The sequence below is a fragment of the Stomoxys calcitrans genome, chromosome 4 (genome assembly GCF_963082655.1).
Source record: "Stomoxys calcitrans chromosome 4, idStoCalc2.1, whole genome shotgun sequence".
NCBI classification, from domain to species: domain Eukaryota; kingdom Metazoa; phylum Arthropoda; class Insecta; order Diptera; family Muscidae; genus Stomoxys; species Stomoxys calcitrans.
This window is the reverse complement of record NC_081555.1, coordinates 180,972,519-180,995,257: the sequence shown is the minus strand read 5'-3', so window position 1 is coordinate 180,995,257 and position 22,739 is coordinate 180,972,519. Positions and strand designations below refer to the sequence as shown.

The 22,739-nt window shown below is 44.0% G+C and overlaps 1 protein-coding gene across 11 annotated transcripts in view; it reads left to right on the top strand.

The window, feature by feature from the left end:
* LOC106082989 (smoothelin-like protein 1) overlaps positions 1–22,739 on the top strand; it is a 117,914-nt gene that overhangs the window by 46,832 nt on the left and 48,343 nt on the right. For 8 of the 11 annotated variants that reach the window (XR_009397961.1, XR_009397962.1, XM_059366629.1 and 5 more), the window contains 4 exons: positions 5,000–5,348; positions 5,423–8,005; positions 8,063–8,332; positions 9,305–21,319. Coding sequence is in view for 9 of the 11 variants with exons in the window: in XM_059366629.1 (XP_059222612.1) it covers positions 5,000–5,348; positions 5,423–8,005; positions 8,063–8,332; positions 9,305–21,319 (15,217 nt within the window). In the remaining 2 variants the exon portion in view is untranslated. The remainder of the gene's footprint in view (positions 1–4,999; positions 5,349–5,422; positions 8,006–8,062; positions 8,333–9,304; positions 21,320–22,739) is intronic. The other 3 variants (XM_059366631.1, XM_013245768.2, XM_013245775.2) reach the window with 3 other exon arrangements.

Below are 22,739 nucleotides of genomic sequence, written 5' to 3'. Positions count from 1 at the left end.
AGGTTACCCGACCACTGCAGTGTGTATCAAGCGGAGATCCTTGCAATTAAGGAAGTGGTGGAATAACTTAGAAATAATGTCATTACGGCGATTGGCATAAATATCTTCTCAGACATCCAGGCAGCCATTAAATCCCTATAGAACGTATTTCTGAACACAAAATCAGTTAGAAGGTTCTCATTTCTTTGAGAACCTGTCTGATTTACTGGGTTACTGGGCTTTTTAAAGCGATCTGGATGGTTCAACGGTAGGAACTAGAAGGCATCTTCCTTCTTCTGTTCCTGTAGTATCACAATGGACGAAAACGTCTTAGTGAGTCTGATGGCAGACTGCCACTTACAACTAACCTAACCTAGTAATCCCAACTCGGGGTGAAATGTCTGCATGTCCATCCCATCACAAAAAATCTCCAAACGGATAACTAAACCAATCAGAATCCGATAATGGACACTTAAAATTCTGAGCGAACTTGTTCGGGAGGCCCAATACAACTTTTTACAAATGTGGTTGTTCAAGCAATGCTGTTGAAGTGTAGGTTACAAATAAGCAAAGGGAATTTTTGTTTCTCATGTTGTTTTTGGGTTCATTCTTGAAAGTCCAATTTAAGAAATTTCAGCGAAATGAACAAAAAATTTAAGATTTTTTTTTTAAAGTTCGTCAATTATGTTTTAGTTTTTATTTATATACGTAGGCGAGTTAATTTAAAGACAATTCCCGTCCAAGTAATCAAAACTAATAACGTATCTCAAAATAAACGGCAACAGTCTATTTTGCTTTTAAGCATTTCAAACAGAGTGCGGTATGCATATACCTCCAAAACAAAAAAAATCATAAGTCAGTCAGCCAGCGAGTCGCTACATACCTTCGCTTTTTACCACTTAAGTGTTAAATTGAATAAGAAATAAAAATAATAACAATGATAAATGTTATTGAGAGAATAAATTTCAAATGATATCACCATTTGAAAATACTGCATTGCGCCGCGCCGTTTGTCCAAGAAGCCGAAAGAAGAACAAGAACAAACAGTATTATCAAAGGTCTACCTACATGGCCGAAGAGTACGAATTCTTAAAGCTGAAAATGAGAAAGTCATTTAAGGGCGTAGCTACCAAACCCCATCCATCATAACTAAGGTGATTGAAGTTAAATATTAAAGCAGCTAAATGCTCTTAATGATCTCTATAGGCATACACCCGGAAAAAGGGTACACCATTGTAATTTTTTTAAAAAGAGAAGCGAGATGTTCGCATGCTAAACATTGCCAATACATAGACAAAACATACGCTCACAGAAATATGTTAGTAAAAGTAGCACCAAATTTTGCTGTAACAACCAAAAGTCTGCCGTAAATGGAACAGCAGTAATTATATCCTACACCACCACTGTAATACAGGGTATTTTAACTTAGTGTATTTGTTTGTAACACCCGCAGGAAAAGAGCTACACACATCGATAAGTGTGCCGGTGAACTCGGAATCACTTTCTGATTCGATTTAGCTATGTCCGTCCGTCTGTCTGCCCATGCTAATTTGTGAACAAAGTACCGATCATCTCCAAATTTGACACAGGCATTTCTTTAACCAAGAGACGAGGCCTATTGAATTTGGAAAATATTGGTTCAGATTTGGATAAAGCTCACATATATATGTTCTTCCGGTTTGGACTAATATTGGAATAATGTGGTTATTTATTAACCGTTTCACAGGAAGGATGTTTCTACGATTCTCGACATTACTGGCGAATTTCGAGGAAATTGGTTGAGATTAAGATATAGCTTCCAGATTTAGACATAGTTTCCTTATATATGTTCGTTCAATTTTTAGTAATTTGCAATAATGTTGTCATTTGTAACCGATTGTTACGAAAATTGACAGATATAAAAAATTCTCTTATAACTCTTGACATTTTTGTTGAATTTTATAAATATCGGTTCAGATTAATATTTAACTTCCATACATGTATGCATCGCCTTGGTCGAAAATCGAGAGTTATTGTTTTATAACCCATCTGAAAACCTCCGCCGAGGTCCATTAAAATTGGTTCAAAATAAGATATAGGTCTTAATTCGTACATATATAGTAGGTGTCAGATATCATATAGTCATCAACTCCCAACTTTTGACTTCCCCTACCCCTTTTTTAATAAAACAGCAAACATTTTCTGCTGTTTACAGATGCTGGTGTCTTAAGTTCTACACCCATAGACAAATTACATCGATAAAAAAACTACATTCTTTTATAAAAGTGAGTCAATAAACAGATGTTATCAGATCAACCACAAATGTTCATAAACCAATAAATGTATTTGTGAATGAAACGTCCACACTTGTTCACATTATGACAACGCCTTGTGCACATTTTTTTTAACAGATGGCAAAATGTTTTTTTTTTCGCTGCTGAATGCTGAGTATCGAACCTGTGTTCCATCCATTCTATTGAATGTTTACAAACGCCTTACCACATTGCCCCACAGCCGGCTATGTACATACTATGTTTTGAGAGTCATTTAGACCTAAGGTTGGTATACATACACATTTTGTAGGAAAGAGGAAACAGCAAAACGTGTTCACCAGATCATCCACGCTTGTAGCGACAACATTGGTGCGTGATTTTGGAACGTCTTTTTTTTTTCTACCATCTTTACCTATATAACAAGAGGCGGAGTTCATTCCTCCACCATAGCATAGGGGTATACTAATTTCGTCAGTCTGTTTGTAACTCCTCAAAATATTCGTCTAAGACCCCATATAGTATATATACAACATTACTGATCGACATGACATGTCGATCTAGCCATGTCCGTTCGTCCGTCTGTATGGCGAAAGCACGCTAACTTTTGAAAGAGTTAAGCTATCTACTAGAAATTTTGCACAAATACTTCTTATTAGTGTAGGTCAGTTGGGATTCTAAATAGGCCATATCGGTCCATGTTTTGATATAGCTGCCGTATAAACCGATCTTGGATCTTGACTTCTTGAGCCTCTAGAGGGTGCAATTATTATCCGATTTGGCTGAAATTTAACATGACGTGTTTCGTTATGACTTCCAACAACTGTATTAAGTACGGTTCAAATCGGTTCATAACCTGATATAGCTGTCATATAAACCGATCTGGGATCTTGACTTATTGAGCCTCTATGCGGCGCAATTCCTATCCGATTTGGCTGAAATTTGGCATGACGTTATTCTTTATAACTTCCAACAATTGTACTAAGTATGGTTCAAATTGGTTCATAACCTGATATAGCTGACATATAAACCGTTCTGGAATCTTGACTTCTTGAGCCTCTAGAAGGCGTAATTATTATCCAATTTGGTTGAAATGTTAAACAACGGCTTCTCCCATAACCACCAACGTACGTTTAAAATGCGGTCAAAATCGGTCCATAGCCTGATACAGCTCCCATATAAACCTATCTCCCTATTTTACTCTAGAGGGCGCAATTCCTATCCGATTTGGCTGAAATTTAGCATGACGTGTTTTGTTATGGCTTCCAACAACTGTACTAAGTATGAACTAAATCGGCTCATACCCTGATATAGCTGTCATATAAACCGATCTGGAATCTTGACTTCTTGAGCCTCTAGATGGCGCAATTATTATCCGATTTGGCTGAAATTATGTACAACGGTTTCTCTCATGACCTGCAACATACGTGTCAAATATGGTCTGAATGGGTCTATAGCCTGAAGCAGCACAACAGAAATACCAGAAAAAGAACTCGACAAATTTGATCCATGGTGGAGGGTATATAAGATTCGACCGAACATAGCACGCTTTTGCTTGTTCTCTTTTGGGTTGCGGTGCCTGGCGAAAACTTTTACTCCAGTTATTTCTCTGCATGTAGATAAGTTAAATTTGTTGTTTGAGCTTTAGATAAAAGTACTTTTGAGATAACATATAAAAGTTTAAATAAAAAATATTTTCTATATGCATTCATCTTATCTTATGAACACAATAAAATGATTAATAGAATTTAGAATAAGATTATAAATACTTGCAACAATAGGTCGTATCGTTAGAGTGGTTTTTTAGGTGCATTATATATGTGTTTCTTGTCATATAAAACCATATCATGAGGAGCATAGCGATGGAAGGGAGTAAAAAAAATAAATTCCATTGAATATATATTCCATTGAAAATGAAATGATGGCATAACTAGACTTTCGAAAAAAAAAAAATAACTAAGCCATCGAATAAACAAAAAAAAATTCTCACAAGGATTGTTTATTAAAACAAGTAAGCACGGGCTATAGACGGGCGAAGCTGACCTTTCAATACCCTACACCACATTGGACATGCAGGCTAAGTCGTCGAATTTAAAATTTACTTAAATGTGATATGCAGAATTTCTATCAAAATCCGTACATATTGTAGGCGCCCTACTCTATGGCTCCTACAATATGTACGTTGTGCAAATTTTTGAGACGATCGATTGATAAATGGGTTAGCAAAGGCCTTAAAAGTGAAAATCGGGAGATGCATATATTTGGGAGCTATATCTTAATCTGAACCGATTTCTATAAAATTCAATGGCAATACCGGGACTCATAAGGGAATCCTTTTTGCCAAATTTCGTGTGAATCGGTTAACAAATGACCAAATTATTGCAATATCGTTCTGAGTCGATCGGTATGCTTATCAATGGGTCTATCTCTCTTCCTTCTGGGTGTTACAAACAAATGCACCAAGTTATAATACCCTGTACCACAGTAGTGGTGTAGGGTATAAGCAAAGATGATTAGATTACTAGGTAGTTGTTGGTTCCTTCAATGGATCTCATCTTCCAGGGCGCTTTAACAGGACACGCAGAGGCAACGGAGACGCTACGCCTAATTTTTGTATTGTGTAGTTCTATTCAATTGCACGAAAAGTGCAAATTTGCTTCTTTAATTTCATAAGTAATGAAAAACATTAGTCTAAGATCTTTATTCAAATGCGACCGACCAGCAGTTGTATTCACAATTCATTTTAATTTTATTTTTTTTTTTCATTTTAGTGGCAGCAATCCGAGGACGTAAATCGCAAAAAGGAAATACGATCCCAATTGTACAAGTTACGCGAATCCAGATTGAGAGATCTTTATCAATACGACGCCATGTCTGATAACAGAGTTGCTGGATTCGGTAAAGATCCGCTGGCACCCAGTCATGGGGAGTCCTTGGCCGATCAGAGTTTCCAGAGTTTGAAATCGAAGGAAATTCGTGATTCGATGAGTCCCACGGAAATGAAATTTCAATCGATGGCCCTCAACAATCCCAACAATACAGGCTGGAATGTGCAATCATCGTCAGAAGTAACACCCGATGGTAGGGGTTTCCGCGCCGAGACCATAGCAACCACAGACGGTAGGTCCAGTGTAGTTGCGCCCTTAAAAAACTGGATGGGACTAATTCAATTTATTCATAATTTATTGTTGCAGGTGTGGAAAACATTAATGGCGGCACCGCCGAATTCAAGGGACGCAATGAACAACGTTCATCGGCCATGCATGAGGGTGATGACAAGAATTTCCGTAAGCAGGCTTCTGAAAGTAGCAAAACCCATTTGCAGGAGAAGGTAGTCATTGGCGATGAGAATTCTGGACGCACTGAAATACGCACAAGTTCGTCTACATCGACCTCCTCGTCCAAGGTATTTCAATCGTCCTCTACTACGGAGTATGAAAATGGTCAGCCGGTGGCCGGTCATCATCAACCCCAGTATTTAATGGACTCAAATCGTGGAGCACCCCCACAACGTATGCAACACGAACCACAGTACCCGTATGAGCAGCAACCACGTCACCAACAACAACAGCAACCTCAATATCATCCTCAACCAACGCAATACGAGCCACAGTATGAACCGCAAGAAGTGAGACGTGCCACCGATCAACAGCAGTACACCCAACAAACGGAACAATACAATCGGAATCGCCACGAAACCAACACTTCGCAAAATGTTCAGACCAACGAGACGCATGAGCAAAATAAGCGCTATGTCGATATGGACAAGGCCTCTCCGGAATATCAGAGGCATGTGCAGCATCTCATGGCACAGCCAGGCGAAATAATTTCAAATACAGTGGAGTATCCTAAGCCCAATGTGAAGATGATCACTACCGTTAAACGCTTGCCAGATGGAACGATTGTTCGCAACAAGCGATATGAAACCGAAGAGACATCCCCTACCTCTTCTTCAACTCCGGTCCAGCATACCACCAACACCCGGCAAACGGTTACCAATCAGAACACTCAGAGACGTGATTCACAAACCCATCACCAACAAGAGCAGCCAAAAAACTATCAGGGCCATGCTCCTTCGGAGAGGCTGCGGCGTCCCAATGATGATGTTGTCGACAACGTCGACAACACGCATCGCTACACTCACGATGACTCCGTGGAGACAAAGTATTCTACGGTGAAGACTTCCAATAGGAAATTCTCCACTGAGACAACTTCGGAGACCATTCAGGAATATGATGACGGGTACTCTCCCAGTACACCGAGTGGTTCGCGACCAAAGGCTGTGACCAATGATTTCAGCACTCATGGATTTCCGTCAGTGAGACCTAATAAGCCAACCCAAGAGTTTGCCACCGATAGACCTCAGGCGGTCACCAACGATTTCAGCACGCATGGCTTTCCCTCGGTGAGACCCAACAAGCCCACCCAGGAGTTTGCCACCGACAGGCCACAGCCTCAACAAATGCGTCCCAATCAGAGTAGTCCTTCGCAAAGAATGACTTCTCCACCCAAAGAAACCCTGGTGCCCGTCCGAGGTGAATACGAGCCAAGCATCACGGAGCGGCGCATTCCCACCGAAGATGGCGAAGTTATCATAGTCAGTTCGGAAAAGAAACGCAGTGTTAAGCATCAAACCAATTCGGAACGAATCATTGAGACCGATATCAGGAGTACCGATGACAACCGCTATCAGCAAATTACGGATGTCACTAACAAAACAAATAACACTCAGGATTTTAGCACCCATGGATTCCCGTCGGCAAGAGAGCCCCAAACGGATATTCGTCAGCTAAAACCTCATAGTTCTGCGCCGGGCTATGCCCCAGCACCCGGTTCGACACCCGGCTACCCATCTAGCAGACCTGGCTATGCCCCAGCACCCGGTTCGACACCCGTCTATCCATCATCCGGCCCTGGCCCCAATGATGACGATGTGATTGTAACCTCTCAGAAAACCCACTCGACAAAATACAATACCAATACTGAGCGTATCATTGAAACTGAAATACTGGGAGACGATGGCCGACCATTGCCTCGGGGCACACCCCGCTCTATGCCTGCAGATGTGGAATACATTACCGATAGATACACAGTGACTACACCAGGAGGTGATCAAATACCCCAACCTGAATATCCTGCAGCTGGAAGACCATCTCCTAGTCGTGACTTTTCAACACAGGGATTTCCATCTGCAAGATCCCCCAATAAGTCCCAACCGGATTATTCCACTCAGGGTTTTCCCTCGGCCAGAGACACTCATAGGCCCAGCGGCACCGCTGGCCATCCCCAAATGTCACCAACCAAAACTCAACCGTCGCCCAGCGCCCCTACCAACAGAAAACCAACCCCCACTATGGAAACAACCGAACGCATCATTCAAAAGGAGAAGGAAGTTGATGCAGCCCATCGTGCCTTTGCTGCTTCTTTAAGGAGCTCTTCGCCCGTTGACCAGACCAGACGTGACAGTACCAGTACAGACGGACCTAGACATACACCTCGTTCAAGTGTCTCCTCGACCAAGACCTTTAGGCGTGAGGTGCGCGAAGGCTCACACGACAGTGAAACCAGTCGTGTTAGCACGACCACAGTGACACGTCAGACTCCGCCTAGAAGTGTGGGAGGTCGAACGGTGGTAGTGAGTGAACGCATTACATCGTCCCCTTCGCCTCGCGGCACTAAATCGCCATCTCCCGGCAAGACGGTTAGCACAACCACCACGACCACTCCCAGCCGGACTGCAACAAGCAAGCCACCAGTGAAAGATGTGCCAAAACCAGGTACGCATACATAAGCCTAAGCATATGTGAAAGTAAATGGAAACATGTGTTCCCCAGATAACCAGCATACTACTACTACCAAACCAAAAGCCCACACCACCACCACCACCACCACCACCAACAAAACCAACTCAAGCGATTCTATATTTCCTATTAACCACGATTCACTAACCACCATCACCAAAAAGACTATATCCGACAATCAGAGCAACAATCAGCAGTTGCCTCTGCAGGAGGTGGTCGAGGAACCATGCATTAAGAAACACTACTCTCTGCTCGGTCCGTCCGATCATATTGCCACGACAGCTACCACTGCTTCAAAACAGGGTAAGAAAAGAGGAATGCTGAATTTGCAGAATTACCAACTGCCCGACCACACAAAGTCCAAGTAACACAACCCTCGCAACCCACCCACCTACCCACTTTTAATATTCCTCAAGTTGTTGCAACTCAGAGCCAATTAATCAGTGGCCATTGGAATGAACCAAAGACACAAAAAGCGACAGTGTACTGATTAATTGAGCCTTGACATTACACTTTGCAACTCACAACAGTACTGGGCTGCACTACTTTCTTAACTCCATCCACACTTGTTACTCTCCTGTAGAACTACTACCCCTTACCACAGAACTGACTTGAATTCGGACTACACACAAGCACGGTTTAAGAACAAACGTCTAACCAAAATAAAAAGCAATGGCAATAAATGGAACTTCCTTTCGGCTATACTCTCACGAATCTCACGAATGCTCCCATCCATACCTCTCTCTCTCTCTCACTCTCTCTATTGCTCTGGATGACCAATCAAAATGTTACCCCACCAAATTGGATGCTCGCATGAACACATCTGAACTAAAACGTAGACTAAGGCCCGACTAACTCCACTTATGCCTCAAAGCCTGCTAACTGCTCTCCCTCTCTCACTCTCTCTCTCTCTCACTGTGTGTACCACTGATGAATAACAAAATCGAAAGTAGAGTTTGACTAATTATTGTAATTGTAAAAAAGGCCCACCTAACCATAACTGTACCAATAGTAGTCATAGTAGTGTTAGTAGTAGTAGTAGTAGTAGTTGTACTATTTATATGCATATATTTACAAATTAATAACAACAATAACAGCAACAAACAACAACCATATATTTTATAATCCTTGATTGTATGTATCAATTGTATGTAAATTCCTTTTAATAAATAAACCGATAAACAATGAAACTAAAACCCTATTTGACACAAAAACAAAAAATCCACCACCAACCAAAACAAGGTGACCAATTTATTTGAGTAAATTCCCAAACAGAATCATCACCAAGATCATCACCAGCACCAAGTAGTAGAAGTAGTCCTCCATATCCACCATCCACCAAAAGTAAAAGTCCCCTGGTTGAAGAAGATGTTGAAACTATACCGAAGAAACATACTTCACGGCCATTATCGCCATCATCATTTACATCATCTAGATCACAGCCCACTAGACCGATTGGCTCCAAGGATGTACCAAAACAGCCCACACACAGCCTTCATCCGCACGGGGACAATGTTGTCCCCGATGACAGGAACGAGCCCAGAACCATTGATCGCGAGGCCACATTTGAACAGATAGATGAGACCACGACTGTGACACGGCGAAAACCATCGCGTGACTCCACCACACCCAACACTTTTGTGGATGATGATGTCTTCATTAGCGAAGACCATCGACGAGAGGATGTGGATGCCATTCGAAATGTGAAAACTAAAACCAAGCAATTGATCTCTCATGAAAGGGAACCAGTTGCCCCACGTTCTCCCAAGACTGTCTCGCCGAAGAAGCCGCATGAAGTCCAACGCATACAGACAGAAGTGTCGAAGCGTATCGACAAATTCGAAGAACTAAGGCGAAATAAGCAATCTCCCGAAACTAAACAAAGTCCCAAACCGCAACAAAGTCCAAAGTCCGCACCCATTCCTAGCCACCAGAGCCCCCGAAAGTCTTTGACCCAAACTCAACCTACAAAATCTTCTCCAAAACCCAATGAGAGTCCTAAAACAAAAGGTCCCAAACAACCTGTTCATGATCAACGCTATCCCCAAGGAACGGATAATGAACCAGCAGGTGGCAAGACAAAACCTCAGCCTCAATTACATGCCACTAAAACTCCCAAACCAAACGAGAAAGAGACTTCTTCTCGTCCAATCCAAGGCCAATCTCCGCAAAAGCCAGAATCTCATTCGCCAACAAGGCGAACTGAGCCCAAGAATAGGCCTGGTCAACCTCATTCGCAGTCTCCTGAGCGTAGATATCCCTCGGAAGAGAACAAGCCCAAGAGTAGCAGACCACATGATGGATCACCCGAACGCAAATATCAGCCACATCAGGGTTCTCCTGATCGTCATTATCCTTTGGGAAACAAGGATAAACCACAATCTCAATCGCCCTCGAGGATAAGTCCACATCGCGAGACACCTGAGCGAAAACAACCCTCGGAAACGAACGATAAGTCAAGACCTTTGTCACCAACAAGGCCACGTCAAGAAAGACCATATGAAGGAACTTCTGAGCGACAGCCACAAAAAGGTTCTCCTGATCGCCATTATCCTTTAGGAACCAAGGATAAACCGCAATCCCAATCACCTTCAAGGACAAGTCCACATCGTGGTACACCAGAAAGGAAGAGTCCATTCGATGCTAAGGATAAGTCAAGGCCTATGTCGCCATCAAGGGGAAGCCATGAAAGACCATACCATGGAACCCCTGAACGTCAATATCCAGGAGATGAACAACCACATCAAGGTTCTCCTGGTCGCTATTATCCATCAGGAACCAAGGATAAACCAAAGTCTCATTCACCTTCAAGGACAAGTCCTAATCGTGGAACACCTGAGCAAAAGCATCCTTCGGATACGAAGGACAAACCAAGACCATTGTCACCAACAAGACATAGCAATGACAGACCATTTGAAGGAAAACCCCAAGGAAAATATCCAGGGGATGAACAACCACATCAAGGTTCTCCAGGAGATGAACAACCACATCAAGGTTCTCCTGGTCACTATTATCCATCAGGAACCAAGGATAAACCAAAGTCTCATTCACCTTCAAGGACAAGTCCTAATCGTGGAACACCTGAGCAAAAGCATCCTTCGGATACGAAAGACAAACCAAGACCATTGTCACCAACAAGACATAGCAATGACAGACCATTTGAAGGAAAACCCCAAGGAAAATATCCAGCGGATGAACAACCACATCAAGGTTCTCCAGGAGATGAACAACCACATCAAGGTTCTCCTGGTCGCTATTATCCATCAGGAACCAACGATAAGCCAAAGTCTCATTCACCTTCAAGGACAAGTCCTAATCGTGGAACACCTGAGCAAAAGCATCCTTCGGATTCGAAAGACAAACCAAGACCATTGTCACCAACAAGACATAGCAATGACAGACCATTTGAAGGAAAACCCCAAGGAAAATATCCAGGGGATGAACAACCACATCAAGGTTCTCCAGGAGATGACCAACCATATCAAGGTTCTCCTGGTCGCTATTATCCATCAGGAACCAAGGATAAACCAAAGTCTCATTCACCTTCAAGGACAAGTCCTAATCGTGGAACACCTGAGCAAAAGCATCCTTCGGATACGAAAGACAAACCAAGACCATTGTCACCAACAAGCCATAACAATGTAAGGCCATATGACGGAGCACCCGAGCGACAATATCCAGGTGAAGATCAGCCACAGGGTACTCCTGTTCGCCATTATCCTTCGGGATCAAAGGATGAGCCACAATCTCAACCAACCTCAAGGGCAAGTCCAAATCGAGGAACCCCTGAGCGAAGGCATCCTTCCGATACGAAGGACAAACCCACCATGTCACCATCAAGACATAGCAAAAATATACCGTACGGTGGAACACCCGAACGACAGTATCCAGGTGAGGATCACCCACATCAGGGTACTCCTGATCGCCATTATCCTTCGGGAACAAAGGATAAACCACAAACCCTGTTTCCCTCAAGGACAGGTCCAAATCGGGAAACACCTGAGCAAATGCATCCTTCGGACACGAGATCTGGTAGAACCCCTGAATCACAATATCCTGGTGAGCAGCCACATCTGGGTACTGTTGATCGTCATGATGAGCCTCAACCTCAGTTACCCTCAAGAAGAAGTCCAAATCGTGAAACACCTGAGCGAAAACATCCTTCTGACATGAAGGATAAGCCAAGACCATTGTCCCCAACAAGCCATTCCAATGAAAGACCGTATGATGGACAACCTGAACAACAATACCCAGGAGATAAACAACCTCATCAGGGTAGTCCTGATCGTCACTATCCTTCAGGAACAAAGGATATACAACAACCTCAGTCACCCTCAAGGGCAAGTCCAAATCGCGGAACACCTGAGCGAAAACATCCTTCTGACATGAAGGATAAGCCAAGACCATTGTCGCCAACAAGCCATAGCAATGAAAGACCGTATGATGGACAACCTGAACAACAATACCCAGGAGATAATCAACCTCATCAGGGTACTCCTGATCGTCCATATCCTTCGGGAACAAAGGATAGACAACAACCTCAATCACCCTCAAGGACAAGTCCAAATCGCGGAACACCTGAACGCATACAACCGTCGCAAATTGACGACAAACCCAATTCACGATCACCAACAAGACAAAGTCCTGATAAACCATATGGTGGATCTCCTAACCGCCAATATCCTGAAAATATTAGGGATATGCCTATGGGAACCGAACAAAAGCCTCAATCACCATCCTTAACACGTCGACCCAAGGGCCAATCACCTCATCAACCAAGTACCACGCATCCACAACAGGAATATCCCTCGGACACTGAAGAGGAACCAAGGGAACATCACACGAACGAAATTACTATCCAAATGTCAAATGTAAAGAAAACTCAAAAGGACATTGACACATTGGTCCAGGAAGACCACACATTTGAAACAAGACCACAGCAACCCAAGGATGGTAGTGAACCTTTGGATGAGCATCGCAAGCCGAGAACAAATGAAACCGCAGCTAAGGAACCTGAACACCCAGATGGTAGGAAACCTACAACAAGAACCTCCAAGCCTACTCGGCCAAGTATTTTCGAGACAACAGCTGAGCAATATATTCGCAACGATAGAACCCAAATCGTTAATAAAAAAAATATAAAGACGACCATTAATGAGCAATTCATTGATGCTGAACGCAATCAACCTCGAAAAATGCCAGAGGAACCGACGAGCGATGATGGTGAACCAACATCCAAATCTCCCTCTAAGCCTAGAGAAGCTAAGCCAACACCTTGCGAATATCCTGACGATAAACAGCCTTATTCTACTAACACCAAACAAAAACCAGAAAAACCCACAGCAGACGATCGCCCATATGAAACAAAACCCTCCTCGAAATCCCCCAAGTCCGGTCCTAAAGCAGCTCCTTCTCCAAAGGATAAGAAACCTTCATCCAGATCTCCCACTAGACCTGAACAAGTTGAGAGTGATTTTGAGCCCACAGAAACGACAAAGCATCCTATCAACGACGAACCTTCACATCGTTCTCCAAAACCCGAACCTAATAAGTTCACCTCAACTGCGACTACTACAACCATACATGAAAAATTTATTGAAGCCGAACGTGGTCATCCCGAACATCCCGATGGAGCTTTCGTTTCAAAATCACCTGAAGAACCAACCTCTCCACCCTATCCCACCTACGTAAAGAAGGGCACCACACGCAGAGATACTTTCGAAGATCGTTGCCGTCAGATATTGGGTATGGAAAATTATGGCAACACCCCCGGGGAATACAAGAAGCGTCCAAACAATGAAATCGAGGAAGAAGAAGAGCAACAGACAGTGACAACTACTAAGGAGAGAACCTTGTTTGATGTAAAGATAGAAGATTGCGAGGACGATGATGAGCCATTGTCAATTAACAGTGTAAAGAAGGTTTTGGTTACAAGCACGGTCCTAACCTCCGACGACGACAACATTCCCAAAAGACCATCAAATCAGGATAAGGAACCTCTTCGGAAGAAACCAACTACCCAGACCACGAAGAAGACTAGACCTGAAACTGATTCTGAACCAGAGGAAACAATGAAACCAACTTCTAAATCTCCAACGAGTGTGGTTGAAACCACACAGAGAACACCCCTAACGCCAGACGCCAAGCCCAAAAAAAGCCCAAGGGACACACCTTATGAATCAGAGCCTGAAGACGAAACCCGGCCTAAAGATTCTTACTATGAGACAATTGAAATAACCACAAAGCACTCTGAAAAATCTGAGTTTGATGTAACTAAAAAACCGATATCCAAATCTCCCACAAGACCTGGTGATTCGCCAAACAAACCCACAAAAACGATGCCGCAAGAGAAACAACCAAAAGATGCCCTTTATGAAACAACTGAAGTAACAGAACAAAAACGTACTGATGCCACAAAGAGGATAACTTCCAAGTCCCCTACTAGATTGAATGAATCTCCAGAGCGTAAACCAACCAAAACCGATTCCACACGCAGGAAAACTCCAGAGGAACCAGAACCTAAGAAGCCGATTGGGAGCGAAAAATATATCACAACAAAGGAAACATTTTATCGAACTCCGGAAGAGTTGGAACCAGAATCAGACTTCTACCAAGAGACCATAGAAGTAACCACAAAATATGCCGAAATAACAGATACTGACATTAGGAAAAGACCAACCGAAAAGTCACCTACTAGGCCAGTAGAATCACCAAAGCGGCCCTCCAAGAAATATCCCGGGGAACCGGAGAAAGTTAAACCTACCGAAGGTCGCACAACTCTCATAAAAACTGAAAAAGTTTACAGGGTGGCAGACACTACAACAGGCTCCGAACCAGAGGAATCTCAACCAGAAGATTACGACCTCGAGTCTGTAGAGGAAACGACAAAACATATTTCAAAAACAACAGTTGACATTACAAAGAGGCCAACCTCAAAGTCTCCCACCAGGCCTAGGAAATCTACAGAGGAACCTAATCCTAAAATGGGCCAGGCCTACAGGATGCCCGATACTACAACTGATTTTGAGCCAAGAGAATCTCAGCAGAGACCAACCTCGAAGTCCCCTACAAGGTCGGTAGATTCGCCGAAACGTCAATTCCCCAAAACTGATGCAATTCCAAGCGATAATAGATCCAATGAACCGGAAGAATCTCAGCCTGTCGATATTTACAAGGAAACAATAGACGTAACTACGAGGCATATCGAAAGAACAAATGTTGATGTAAGTAAGAGACCATCCTCGATGTCTCCCACAAGACCTGTGGAATCCACAAAGCGCCAACCCACCAAAACCGACTCCGCACCCAAAAGGACACCGGAGGAACCCGAAAAACTTAAGCCAAAGACAGGTCAAACGTTTATTACAACTACTGAAGAAGTCCATAGAAGCTCGCTTCCTGCCCCAGACTCGGAGCCAGATGATTCTCAGCCACAGGACTCTTACCGAGAAACTGTAGAGGTGACTACCACGCATACGGAAAAAACAAATAAACCATCTTCGAAGTCCCCCACAAGGCCCATAGAACCAACCAAGCGTTATCCCACAAAACCTGATTCAACGATCAAGAGGACTCCTGAGGAACCTGGAAGAAATAAACCCAAAGTTGGCCAGACATTTGTCACAACCACTGAAAAAACCTTCAGAGTTCCAGACACCAAGTCCAAAGAACCTCAGCCAAATGATTTGAAGAAACCAACCTCTAAATCTCCAACTAGACCAGGACAAAAACCCAAGGCAACGACAGGAGAACCGAAACCGAAACCAAGCAAACCGAAGAGAGTGGGTGAGCCCGTAACTACTAGCGACTCGGAACCCGAGGAAGTAGAAGAAATTGAGGTAACCAGCAAACGTATTGAAAACGATATAACCAGAAAGTCTACCCATAAGTCTCCTACAAGACCTGAAGTATCGCCCAATCGGCGTTCTCCTGTCAGAGACGATTCCAAACCCAAGGAACCACAAAAGAAAACAACCATGGGCCAAAAAACGGTCACTACCACTGAAGAAATTTATATCACCGGGGCAAGAACAGAACTCCCCCACACAACAAGCGATTCTGAGCCAGAAACACAACGCCCAAAGAATTTGGACGAAGCAAAAAAACCAGCCTCAAGATCGCCTACAAGATCTGTTTCTCCAACATATGGATCGACTAAGGATGTTTCCTATGAAACTATTGAAGTTACCAATAGGAGAGTGGACAAGTCTCAAATCGTAATCTCAACATCACCAACAAGATCGCCCGAAACTGCAAGGAGACCGCTACCTACCAAGAGTCAACCTGAAACGAAGGCGTATGGCGAAGTGCCAAGGGAGCCCAAAGGTCCTGGCAGCAAAAAGCCCAATGTGATTGAGGCATTTATTACAACGGAAAAAGTTTGCGTTACTGGTCCTAAGAAACATTTGCCAGATAGTGACACTGAACCGGAAGTTACAGAAACTACCTACAAGACCAACGAGGTGACAAAGCAGCAATTAAGCTCTAGGTCACCCACAAGGCCCTCCGAACCTAAGTTGGAAGCACCCAAAAAGTTGCCACAAACGAGCTCCAAGTCTATTCCAAAGAAACCCCAAGAAAAATCTCCGGTGCGACCAAAATCCAATGTCAATGAACAATTCATTACTACCGAGCAAGTCTACGTTACCGGTGTCAAGAAAGACTTCCCAATCACCACTAGCGACTCTGAACCCGATACAAAGCCCACTTACTGTGAGACTCTAGAAGTGACGAAGAAACGAACTGATAAAACCATCACTGATGTTGCCAAGAAACCAGGATCGAAGACGCCTGCTAGCACTGTGGAATCGCCAAGAAAACAACCCGTAAAGAAGGATACGGCCAAAAAACCAACCGCAACCACAACAGCGAAGAAACCCCAGGACAAAGAACCCTTGAAAAAAACACCCGAAAAAATTCAGGTAACGGACACTAAAACGGACAGTGATTCGGAAGCCGAAACCCGGGAGAATTATTGTGAAACCATCGAGATCACAAAGAGGCGTGTCGACAAGGATGTGGATATTGCAAGAAAGCCAACAACAAGGTCGTCGCCCACCAAACCCTCCGCCACATCTGAGTCACCAAAACGAACTCCCGCAAAATCGACCACAGCCAAGCAAAACGTTCAGGATGATCACCACGTTACCGAAACCACTTCCATTAAAGAACGTCTGAGATCGTCCACTCGGCCCAAGGATAAGTCCCCGAAGAAGAAACCTGACCAAGTTGATGCGGGTTCATCTCCGGAGACCAGTCCAACGCGCCATACGGAACGTAGAAGGTCAAGCAATATTTCCGTCAACACTGAAATAATCATCGAACACACAGAGTCCGAAGTTATAAGCGCGGGCAAAAAACCAGAAGGCACTCCCAAAAAACCCAAGGACTCCGTATTCAAGGAAATCATCGATTCCACGACTTTGCCGGAGAAACTGCCACGGAAAATGCCTGTCACCGAGCGCAAAGAGTCGGCTCCGGTGCACCGCGTAACACGCAAGGACAAGGACACGAAAATGTCACGATCAACTAGTGAGAATCTGATGAACGTGCCCAAGAAACCGGCACCGACTCCCAACAACTTGACACCAGCTTCGGCCAAAACTTCGCCCAACAAACCAAGTGCCGATCATCGCCGGCCCAACAAGTGTTTTGCCACCAAGACCATCAACTTGTCCACCACAGACCGCCTGATCAGTAGCGAGGATATGGAGAACGTTATCATCGACATTCAGCATGCCAAGAGTTCGCGCGAGCCATCGCCCGACAAGATTGTACCCACGCCGGTACCGGCTCATTTGGATACAGGCAAACCTCGTTACCCCGATGTGGTGCAGGAGCCTGAGGATGAGCCTCGCAGAAAGCCAGTCATCAAGAATATTCCCATTTTCGAAGAGGAGCACAACACCTATGTGGGCTGTCACATAACCGAAGTGAATCGTAAAACCTATGAACGCACTGACATCGATATCGAAGAGGATCTTTTGAGCACCCCCGTGGTGGAAGCTCCCTCCAGTCTGGATTATCCCACAACGGCGGACAAGAACACGTATCCCACAGCAACCGTCATCTCCGATGATGAATGCCTGATGAGTGTTCACGACAAGGTATCCAAATTCCAAAAGGTAGCGGAAGAAGTCACGAAACCCAAGACGTCCAGCCCCTTCCATCGTGAGTTCGATGACAACACTCGTGTGGCCGACAATGATGAATGCCTGCTAACCGTGGACGAGAAGGTGGATAAGTTCATAAAGACCGCCGAGAGTCTAACGCAGAAACCCATTACACCCAGCCCCTCAACAACGGCCACACGTGATCCAACCAGGCAACGACCCCACCAACGACTCATTGATGAAACCGACGAAGATCTCGATACCACTGAATGCAAATTTACAACCGTCAAATTGGCCCCCACTGAACCTCAAAAATCTCCCGAACTGGTCAGACACATTTCCCGACACATATCACGTCAGAGTGATGTAGGTGAGCCCATAACATCGCACACCCATGAGACGCATGAGGAATATGCAAGCAGCAGCACTCAGGAATTCGTGACTCATCAACAAAAGCCTTCGCCAGCTGTAAAGCCCAGGCGGCCAGCCAATAATGATGACGATCATGACGACGCTAAACCCCATGATGATGATGAAGATAACGACGAGCTGATACCCCATACTCCAATGCATACCATACGCCTGGAAGAACGACGTCAAAAAGACATTTTAACCAGACCATCTGTCTTTGATAAGAGAGGCGGCGGCAGCAAGCAACCTCCAAGCCAGAGAGTTGACAGCAAACCTCAGCCAACGATGAAGAATGTGTTGTCGTCGCCAACGACAACGAAAGATTCGGAGAAATCGCCGCAGCCACGGACATCAGTGGTAAAAACACGCGCAAAGCCCGACACATCAAAGCCAACGACGACGGTGACCACCACAAGCACCACCAACATCACAACCACAAGCAACGGCATGAAAAAACGTCAGCCGCAGCAGCAGCAGACACAATCGCCACAGCAACGTCGTGTACATCCCGACACGAGTGATGGCGATTATCGCCGCCCTGTTGGAAACAACGTCGAACAAACAACAACAACAACGACAAAGTCATCAGTCATCAAAAGTAGCACAAACAACAACAGACAACCAACAAAACCGTTCAGCATTAACGGCCCCAAAAAATCCCCACAGTCACAGCCACAGCCACTGCCATCGGACAGCAAGAAGAGGCCCGAAAGCAGCAGACCATCGTCCCATGCGCCATTGCACACAACCACCACCAGAAAGAATTTGAAGCCAGTCAGCAATGCTCGTGACGACAACGACAGCGACGATCACGTAGACGACAGCGTCGACTATGAAGAATTTGAGGTAGAGGTTGTAGCTAATGATAGTGAGACCGAATTGATCATTAACTCAGGCACAACACGTCGCTCAACAGCCACCAAAACCACCATAAACAAAACCTCCGACACCGGCAAACCCAGCATTCGTGGTAAAGAGCCATCCAGGCAGCCCCAGCACACCTCGCCCCCAAGCAGAAAAATGAAAGAAATTCCACCAGGTTCAACCAGCTCCCCAACACCATCTTCACCACCTACCAAAAGCACTAAAGAGCACCCAGTAGTTAATCTAACCGAGAGAAGTAGCACTCTCAACCATAACACAAACACCACCACCACACGTAAATCCTCTGAACCAAATGAATCATTTCCAGAGACACGGCCTCCCATTAAGAAAACACCAACGCCTTATGCACCGAAAACAAAGGGAATAACCACCACGGATTCGGTGGCGGCCCGTCGCAGTCTCTTTGAAAACCACCAAAGTCCAAAGTCACCGGCCACTCCTAAACGGCCCACCCCAACCAGCAGTCCCAGCACGGGTCGCAGACCTTCCTACATGGATCATACCAAGAGTTCGCTGGAGCACATACGCCGTGATTCATTGGAATTGAACAAAAACAATTACTCACGCCGACCATCGGACGGAGATTATGAAGGCACACAAACACCCAACGAGCGCAACTCTCAAGTCAAGTTTGAAGTATCCCACCATCGTCATCGACCAGATATGCCGGACGAGGACATTAACATCGAGGAAATCTTTGAGCTGACCATTCTGGAGAGACTGCTAGAAACCGTGACTTCGTATGAATTGAGACGTCGCATACGAGCTCAAATTCGTTTAGTTAAAAAGAATCTCAGCAATGTGGAGCGCAACACTGCAACCACCACCAACAAGCAAACAAATCTACCTGAACGCAGCCACAGTCCTCGTGGTAAGGCAAAGCCACACACAATAGAATCACATGTGAGCACGACCTCAAGAAAACATCTGTATAGAGAGGAGTATTCGGAGGAGGAGCACAGATCTTCGACATCAACACACACATCGCCAGACCGTGGGCAAATTCGTGTGACGAAAATTACACGCGCCAGTCCCTCTGACCGCCGCAGCCCTAGTCCCCAAAACAAGACTTGCGGCCGTCCACACGATCGCAGTCCCAGTCCCGTGGGCAAAACTCATAGCCAGGAGTACACTGCAGTGGAGACCTCCACCAAAAAGCATTACACTTACAAAAATGGGGAGGAAAAGTCCAGACGGCCCATGCAATATTATCCCATTGACGACGACGTGGATGAAGAAGTGCAGCGCAAAGAAACCTCTCCCACTGTCAGGCGACCCCATCATGGGCAACCTGAAAATGGAGCAACTTCCCCCGGTTATCGTCGTTCCTCCCGGAAATCTGTGTCGCCTTCGTCCTCACCCGAAAGACACCAAGTGGATAACTCAAAATACGCACCCCGCAGTGGCAGTCCCCAAGAGAAGAGGCCATCACAGCCGAGGGTAGGCAGTAAAAGTCCAGATAACCGCAGTGGCCGCTATGAACAATCGCCGGTGACATCAAAACCACAAACAAAGCGTACGCCAACAACTCCAATCACTTCCAAGGCTAAGCCAGAATCGAAAGCTCCCGTATGGGCAGATCGCAAAAATGTCTTAAAGTCGCCCGGCAACAGCACATCTACAACGCCAACAAGTGCGAGAAAACCAATCCCAGCAACAGATTCGCGCATCACATCTTCCAGTGTAAGCAGGACAATTAAATCGAGCACCAATCAAAGTTTGAAACACTCAACCACCAACAAATCATCATATGTGGAGGATGATTGCATAACATCGAGCTATGGCATTGGACCCACCGATGAAAACGGTCTACCACTCTTTGGCATAAGGGCACTGAAGAAAAAGAAGCAGCCTGTTGCAGAACCCTGTGAAACAACTGAAGGTAAGAATTTTAAAACTAACCAAAAAACAAAAGATTTTAATGATCAACATAAGGTACTAGATTTTGATGGATACTAATTTTAAATGAAATGTGGAGAAATCTTTGTATACCCTACACCACTACCGGGGTATAGGGTATTGTAACTTGGTGCATTTGTTTGTAACACCCAGAAGGAAGAAAAATAGATCCATTGATAAGTATACCGATTGACTCACAATCAATTACTGATTCGAGCCATGTCCCTCTTTCTGTCCGTCCGTCTGTCTGCATGTCCGTCTGTCTGCATGTTAATTTGTGTACAAAGTACAGGTCGCAACTTTCATCTGATCGTTCTAAAATTTGGTACAGGCATGCTTCTCGGCCTAGAGACGAAGTCTGTTGAAATTGGAAACAATCGGCTCAGATTTGGATATAGCTTCCATATATATGTTCGTCCGATTTGCAGTAATAATGCAATAAAATGGTCATTTATCAACCGATTCTCTCGAAATGTGGTAGGGATGATTTCTTCATAGAAATCGGTTCAGATTTAGATAAAGCTGACATAAATGTATATCATCCGATTTTAACTTCTAGAGTCACAGCAAGCGCATTTATTGACCAATATTACCAACATTTTGCACAACGCTTTTCTCGACGACTACCACAACATCAGAGAAGTTTGCTATAGCTCCCATATATGTGTTTGTCCGATTTTGAGAAATATTGCAATAAAGGGCATGCAATAATGTTGTCATTTGCCAAATGCAGTTATTACAGGTTGAACATATTTGCTTGAAATTTAGTAGGGATTGTTTAACAACCTATCTGAAAACATCCGTCGAGTCCATCAAAATTGGTTCAGAATTGGATATAGCTCCCATATTGTACTTATAGTTTAGGTGTAGGCTACACTCATAGAAATTTGTTAGTGAAAACATCAAAAATGTTTTCTGTTACAGCAGAAAGTTTACTGAAAATGGAACAGCAGTAATTTTTTGCTGAAACAGCAAACATTTTCTGTTGTTTTCGTGGCTCCATCAAAAAGTTTTTAACGTTCATAAATATATCGAAAAGTTTTTTATTCCATCCTATCTTGTAATTTATCAGGCATATAACGCACACTTTTTTCAATTTTCTATAATTTTCTCATTTTTAAAAGAATTTAAATAAAAGCAAACAAAATGACTAAAATTATTATATTTTTGCATTTAAACAAAACATTAACGCTTAAATTGGGAACATTTTTTTTATTAAGATATAGCAAATGCATCCACTGTTGTTTAGAAGTTTAAAATATTTTGTATGGGTTCTTTAAAAATTTTTAAAATTTAGCGTTTGTTTTTTTTTTTCTTTTATCAAGATTTTACGATTTTAAATTACAAGACACAAAATAAGGCAAAATAAACCTTTTAGTAAGGAAGCAAAGTTTAGTTAAGAA